Source organism: Anastrepha obliqua, chromosome 2 (genome assembly GCF_027943255.1).
Source record: "Anastrepha obliqua isolate idAnaObli1 chromosome 2, idAnaObli1_1.0, whole genome shotgun sequence".
Taxonomy (NCBI): Eukaryota; Metazoa; Arthropoda; class Insecta; order Diptera; family Tephritidae; genus Anastrepha; species Anastrepha obliqua.
In genome coordinates, this window is record NC_072893.1 from 106,076,056 (window position 1) to 106,083,846 (window position 7,791).

The 7,791-nt window shown below is 37.9% G+C and overlaps 1 protein-coding gene across 1 annotated transcript; it reads right to left on the reverse strand.

Moving 5' to 3' along the window:
• Positions 1–5,280: 5,280 nt before the first annotated feature.
• On the reverse strand, positions 5,281–6,227 carry LOC129237605 (NADH dehydrogenase [ubiquinone] 1 beta subcomplex subunit 8, mitochondrial). The gene is made up of 3 exons (XM_054872441.1): positions 6,074–6,227; positions 5,712–5,941; positions 5,281–5,646 (listed from the first exon to the last, which is right to left on the reverse strand). The coding sequence occupies exons 1-3, from the start codon at positions 6,156–6,158 to the stop codon at positions 5,431–5,433; spliced, it is 531 nt and encodes a 176-aa protein (XP_054728416.1). The 5' UTR covers positions 6,159–6,227; the 3' UTR covers positions 5,281–5,430.
• Between the last annotated feature and the right edge of the window lie 1,564 nt (positions 6,228–7,791).

Sequence of the window (7,791 nt, forward strand, 5' to 3'; positions counted from 1 at the left end):
TTACTTACACCAATAACCTCCTAGTCAGCTATTCCTGGACCATATAGCAGTCCTTCCTCTGCCTCAAAAAATTCATTTTGTTGTAATTGATCAAGTCTTCTTGTTGTACGAGCTTCCTTGCTTGATAATGACGTGCGCCTGTTTTCTCTGTCGAGCCGTTGCGCGTCCACCTTATCAACAAACAGCTTGCATTGTTGGCCGATACTCAACTCCAGTAACTGCATGGTAGTCAAAATCGCAGAATAACCTTCGTTGAAAATTCCTACAGCCAGGTAGGCGGCAATTTCAACGATTTTTTTCCCAGAATGCAGATGTTTTGGACAGAATGCAGATGTTTCGGAGTCGGGTACCCATACGTTTTTGGACGTGTCCCACGCACTCATTTTTCACAACAGGAAATTCGTCACCGTATGGATTAATCTTTAAAATACCTGCAAATGTTTTTGAATCGCCATCACCGATGTAATTCAAAAATTTTACACCAAACTTGGCAACGGAACTCAAAAACATTTCCACAATGGAATCCACCTCCATTTTCCCTGCGGAGCCTTCGTGATTCGAGGAGCAAGAATCTTTATGTTCTTCGTACCACTCCTCAAATGCGTCGTCGTCAAGTATTTTTTTCTTTTGGTCACATGCCTGACAGTATGCACTTTTGACAATAAGATCAACGATCTTGCCTGTGTAGTACCCAATGAGTGTCGTTACACCGAACAGCGAAGTGTAACCACGTTTTTTCCATGATCCATCGCCGGAAACTTTCAAATGCGTTTCAATTCTTTCATTTTCCAAGTTTTTTACTTTCTCTTCTTCCACTGCTTTTTTAGTGGTGGTTTCGAACATTGATTCCGACGCCGATAGAACATGCCGCACTATATTTTCGTATGATGACTTCGATAAACCTTGACCCATATCCATAAGTCCACAAAACAGATTGATCCCTTCTCGTGCAACACCAAGAAGTCTCATGACAAACACAAGCCGTCTATTGATTTCAAAACCGGTGTTTATTAACGGTCCCGAATTAATTTCTCTTCGACCGCACATACACGATACTACAATTTGAAATCCGAAGCCTCGATGCCCGCTCTCCAAAAATGTTATTTTTTGTTTGCAAGATCTGCAGATTACGATATCTGCAATCGCAGTAAACACTGTTAAAAATTCAACTATCCTATAACAATGGAGCGGATTCACAACGATATCCTCCGTACTCGCCATTGATAGTTTTTTTCCCACTAGTGCTTGTATCATAAGACTCTTCATCATCTTTAGTAGTAAAACGATTGCCGTGAAATTTACGTTTATTAGGCCTCGAAGAGCGTTTGCTGCTGCCTGCTTCAGTTTTCGGATAACTTGTCATGATTATTTCAATGTACACTCGTCGAGAGTCAGAGAAAAACTAAACTAAAACGACCGTTACTGCAAGAAGCAGAGGAGAAACAAACACTTACAGAGACGTACACAGAAAGAGTATACAGGTATATACTATAATAAAAGGGACTAAACTAATCCTTACCCAAACGCCAAACCTCGTTTGGAAAGGTCGTTGAGCCTTTTCAAATTCGGAGTAAACGGTCAATGGGCGGAGCACTACAACAATAAGCGCACGGTTGCTCGACGCCGCACTACGCTCGGCTCTGTAGCTCTGCAAATACTTGGAATTTAACTCTGAAAATTTGTGTCTCATGTTCTTGAATATCTAAGCTATTGATTTCAGGAAAAAAAAAATCGATTTTTTTGACCTTTTAATTGGCCCGCCGGCCTTAATGTTTCCTTATCTTCGTATTGCTTTCCTCCTTCGTATACCTTCCGTGTTAGCCAGCCCCAAACATTTTCAATTACGTTAAGATCTGGAGAATATGGTGGCCAGGTCATGATATTAACGTTTTGACTCGAAATAAAAGATTTTACTACTCGAGAGTTATGAATAGGAGCATTGTCTTGTTGAAAATCCAAGGAATTGGTCCAAAGAGATCATTTAATTTTGGAAATACGGACTCCAACAATGTTTTGAAGCGATCGCCGTTCATCTTTTGATCGATAAAAATCAAGTCAATTGTTCCATAAAACGTGATAGCACCCCACACCATTATTCCCGGCTATGGTGGCGACTTAAATATAGCTAATCTTTCCGCAAATCGTGATAATAATATTGAAATCCATCAGGGCTATCTAAATTAAAACGTTTTTCATCAGTAAATACAACTGAACGCCAATCATTTAGTCGAGTGTCAGATTGGACAGTTCACGTCATGTATTCTTTCGCGAATTGAAGCCGGTTTTCTTTGCGTATTGCATTCAAAGGGGGTTTTTTCTTGATTTTTAGACGCTTCAGGTGTTCTGCATTTCTGATCGTACGCTGAACAGTTGATAGGCTTGCTTTTACTCCGGCCAATTCTTTGATCTTAGCAGCAAATTTAGTCGGTTTCGAAGCAATTCTAACAATTTGGCGTACTGCTTGTTTTGATAGTGCCTTTTTTTCCCTTCGAAGTTATTTCCATATGTCTCTGGATCCTTCAAATATCTGTCAACAGTTCTTGAGCTGCGATTTATTTGTTTGGCAATGTTCCGATTGGACAGTCCTTGCGAGTGAAGAGAGTCTACTTTTTGACGTTCCAATAAGCTCATAACAGCAGCTTTTCCCATTTTTTTCTTCAAATGTAGCTCAAAAGCACTTTATTTGTTTATTTTTGATATTTTTTCAATACGAAAGTTTACACTTGTCCACGCAATACGAAGAAATTTAAGCTGCGTCTAATTCAATGACCAACCGAAAACACGTGTGATTGCCATAGAAATTTCTATAATCTCCGAATGTACAGTTATTTTTTCGCAAATCAACCAGCTGTCAGCATTTTTTTTTGGACAAGATTCGCACTTTGATAAGAAAAGGATTTTGGACAATTAGAACAAGCATGATAATAAATAATTGATTTTGTTTAAAAAAAACGATGGTGCGTCTAGTCTAAGACCAGCAGTGTATGTACACCCAAATGGTTAGACCCATCATACTGTATGGGGCACTAGTATGGTGGAGCAAACAACAGCGATAACCAAACTGGGAAAAGTACAAAGGCTTGCTTGCCTATGCATCACAGGGGCTATGAGAACTACCCCAACAGCTGGCATGGAAGCACTCCTTAATCTCCCACCACTTCATATAGCAATCCAAGAGGAAGCAGCTACGCAAGCACTCATGCTACACATGAAAGAAAATTTCAAATTAGGCAACTTCACCGGTCACCTAAGCATCCTAAATAAAATCAAAAACACCATAAGCATGGCTCAAGTCTCAGACCACATTGACCCAATCCTCTGTTTCACAAAAGGATACACAGTTACCTTTCCTGAGCGGATCGAGTAGAAAACAAACCCGAAATGGATGAATGATGATTCACAAAAATGGTACACTGATGGATCAAAAACCCCTTATGGTGTAGGAGCAGGAGTAGTGGGGCCCAGAATCCACAAATCATACACTCTCACCAGGGACACCACTATCTTCCAAGCGGAACTATACGCAATAATGGAAGCAATAAACATCATGCAACGTAGAAACCACAAGAGAGTAAAGATCAAAATACTCTCGGACAGTCAATCACTTCTAAAAGCTTTAGATAGCTATACCTACAACTCAAAAACTCTCTTAGAATGCCACAAGGCACTCAATAACCTGGCATCCAAAAACAATTTCTCATTAATTTGGGTACCAGGACATGAGGGATATGACGGCAACGAAAAGGCAGACTTTCAAGCCAAAAAAGGGGCAGATGTAAGCTTCATCGGACCTAGTCCCATGTTCGGATTCAACAAAAACAGCCTAAAACAAAAAGTAAAATACTGGGCCAAAACTCTAATAAATCAGCATTGGAACAACGTAGAGGGTCTTAGACACTCCAAAAAAGTTCCTAAGTTTCAACGCTAAAAGAGGTAACATGGTCCTCACGTTAAACAAAAAGAGCATTCGCACTCTCACAGGCGCCCTCATGGGTCACTTCACCTGCAACAAACACCTACATAAATTAGGCATAACTAACACCAACACCTGCAGATTTTGCTGCGAAGATGAGGAGTCTTTAGAACATCTCATCATCGAATGTCCGGGGTTGACGCATAGAAGGAAAAGGTTTTTAAACAAGTTCATGCTTACAGATGAAGACCTTCAATCACTCCCTCAGAAGAAGCTGGTACAATTCATAAGCATACTTAACAGTCAATAGACAGCATGGGTGCACAATAGATCAATATGGTCGCAGTGGTAAAGGGCCATACCTTAACCCTTTACTACCATTAACCATTAACCAATATTTACGGAAAACTAGCGTAGTTTACGCACTTTTTATCCGATTATTGAAAGTAATACATTAATTTCTTCGTTAATAAATGCACTCAAAGAATATTAACAAACATCTTTAATTTTGTTGTAAAATTATGCAATAAAAAATTGTTAAAGTTAAAAAAAATAATAAAAAAAGCACTTTCTCCAGGTTTAATCAAATAAAAATCACAACTAACCAGTTTGAATAATTACTTGTTGTACATCATTTGAAAGGTCTGACAATATCATTTTCAAAACATATAAAATATTGAAATTCGCTAAAAAAATGACTGAGATATCCGTAGATTACCGCGCAAGTCTTAAAAAACGGTTTTTTATAAATAAATAAAAATTGGAGGGTACAAAAAATATAACAAAAATATTTTTATGCATTATTCGACCATATAAACAACCTACAGTGTGTAATTTATCAGGTGTATTTTCAGTGTTGCACCGTGTAATTGGCGCGTACACTCTTTTTGGGTGTTTGGCAGAGCTCCTCCTCCTGTTTGTGGTGTGCGTCTTGATGTTGTTCCACATATGGAGGGACCTACAGTTTCAAGCCGACTCCGAACGCCAGATATTTTTATGAGGACCTTTTTCATGGCAGAAATACACTCGGAGGTTTGCCATTGCCTGCCGAGGGGCGACCGCTATTAGAAAAATGTTTTTATTAATTATGCTTTCACCGAGATTCGAACCAACAACCTCTCTGTGAATTCCGAATGGTAGTCACGCACCAACCCATTCGGCTACGGTGGCCGCCTATTAGAAACTATTACAAAAGTTATTTAAAAAATATTATTATTGTGACTTCACACCAACCCATGTCTTCAATGACTTACTGGATTCGAAAGCATATACATATATGTACGTATGTGCACACTTTAGGTTAAGAAAGAACATTTGCATTTTCACAATAAACGGTTCTGAAAAGCAAAACAACCAATTGATACGACTTCATTTACTATTAACAACTTTTATTAATATTTCAATTTGTTGTCCACATTAACCACACCACATAACGTTTCGTTCATAAAGACTTGAAAATAAAAATATTCAAGAAAGTGAATACAAATGTCCTTTCCCTACTAATCTTCCCTATGATTTTATTCACGTTCGAACGTGTAATGTTTTCGGCCATCGCCAGGATATTGTTTAACGGCAACTGGTCGGTACATACGGTAATTTTCCAACCAGTAATACAAAGCAAAACAACCAGACATTACACCTAAAAAGCTAAGCCAGTATTGAGCATTCGTGAATCGTGGTTGCTCCGCCTGAGAATAACGATCTTCTCCATATAAATCAACATCCGCATGCACCTGCAAATACAGACATATATTAGAAAATTGTATAGTTTTCAAAAGCTCAGCACAGAATTCGTTACCGTTTCATGCAGATTGCGCTTATGCTCGGGAAAATCATAGGGATAGTAGGGATCTTTCGATTCAACACCAAGACCCTTGCCCAAGTCAGGGTAGTCGCCGTAGCCTAGTCCATTGTCGGCATATGGGCGATATTCCTCTGGCAGTAGATAGTATTTTTTGGCAGCCGCCTCACAAGCTTTTTCGGTTTCAGGCATTGGGCCAGGTTTATAATCCTTGTTCCAACCAGCGTCTGCCAAAGAGATACAATTATATGATGCACACAAGCGAAAGGATAAAAGCAGACGTTACGTAAAAAAGTGTGAGCATTCAACAACTTTGTGCTGTTATGCCCTCCGCAACTTGCATTCAATTCTGTACTTACAGTTTCGGGCCAAATGCTGGAAAAGCATCGGATTGGCAGCTTGCAGCCTTTGCGCTGCTTTTAGTCCATTAAATAGTGCGGACATGTTTTGGAAATGGTTACTCGGGCTGTGTGCTTCCAATTGCTATACGAAAATTACCGTGCTACAGATGATAAAATGTCAATTTGAGATGTCAGGTTTGTTGACATTTTATTTTGAAGTTAATTCTTTGTCATGATGTTGCCACCTTCTTATTTTGTAATTGAGTTACCCTGTAGGAATTGAAAAATAAAAACAAAAAATTGTTGCTCTAAAGTTCGCTACGCTTAGTGCTGACGATGTACAATTGTTTGGTGACTGAACTTTGTTGTTGTTGTAGCAGCATAAAAGTTTCCCCATATATGTAGGGGTAATGGTGTTGGAGTGACAAGTCCTTGGTTGGATATAAATCCGGGTTATTCCGGAACGTAGAACCGACTGTCGTGGAAATAATTGAATATTAATAGTTACTTTGTGTTCTCCGTCCGTTTTTGGAATACTTTACCCAAAAAATGTATAAAAGCGAACTTGCGTTTCAGACATAAATTGCTCCGATGCCTTGCCGAATATTGCTGAATGTACTCAAATAATTTCTCATTCGTTCAATTAATTCCAATTAATCTCTACTATCACATTTATTATTTATTTTTTTAATCCGTCTTCTTTAATACCTTCTATAACTTCAACTTGTTTACTACTAATTAAAATTTAAATTTTAGTTTTATTTAAAGAATTCATCTTTTATCTGGGATCTGATTATTTGAGCTATTTCTTAAGTCGATGATGGTAAAAATAATCTGCGGCTGAATGTGTGACTTAACTAAAGGAGTGAAATGAAAACATAATTGTTTTTTTATAGCTTAAACGAGGGAATGACCAAAGAAAGTAGGGGAACTAGTTCGGGGTTTCAAATGTTCTGTTCTATATCTAAAGAAAACTTAAACGAACAATAGGTATATTCACCACAACAAATTTCATAACACCAAAATTAAAATTTCTAGAAGTAAATAACATTGAGGAATGATATTTTGTCCAAAGAAATTTGCATTTAGGCTAACCTACTTTTGACGTGATAACGTCTTATAATTCGATTTAACAGGCTGCACGCACGAAAAAATGTGTCGTTACCTTGCTCATTAGTGTTACCTTGCTCATTGCCGTTACCTTGAATGAACTGCAAGCGAAAGCGCGGAACGAACGACAAAGCAAACAAAGCAAACGAACGGCAACGTTCGACATCTTGCTCTCTCCTACTTAAGTGAGCGTATATATGTATGTATATGCGCATATGTACATATATAAATTCACGTATTTGTATTTGCATATGCCTTCTTATTGATTATTATTAATTTGATTTACTTGAAGAATTTAAAATAAAACCAAGTTTGTTAATAATACCTGCTGTTTTAATGTTATTATTATTTTTTGCCGTGATAACGTCTTATAACTCTATGTAGCCGGCTGCACGCACCAAAAAATGCGTCGTTATCTTGCTCATGCGTCGTTACCTTGCTTGAACAGCATGTTATGTTATGTTATGATATGTTATGTTATGTTATGTTATGCTATGTTATGTTATGTTATGTTATGTTATGTTATGTTATGTTATGTTATGCTATGTTATGTTATGTTATGCTATGCTATGCTATGTTATGCTATGTTATGTTATGTTATGTTATGTTATGTTATGTTATGTTAT

Excerpts from the sequence above, each read along its gene's own strand:
- LOC129237605 (XM_054872441.1), bottom strand. The coding sequence starts at position 6,158 with ATGTCCGCACTATTTAATGGACTAAAAGCAGCGCAAAGGCTGCAAGCT. Across the intron at positions 5,942-6,073 it reads CCAGCATTTGGCCCGAAACT|ACGCTGGTTGGAACAAGGAT; the intron begins GTAAGTACAGAA and ends TCTCTTTGGCAG. Across the intron at positions 5,647-5,711 it reads AGCGCAATCTGCATGAAACG|GTGCATGCGGATGTTGATTT; the intron begins GTAACGAATTCT and ends CTGTATTTGCAG.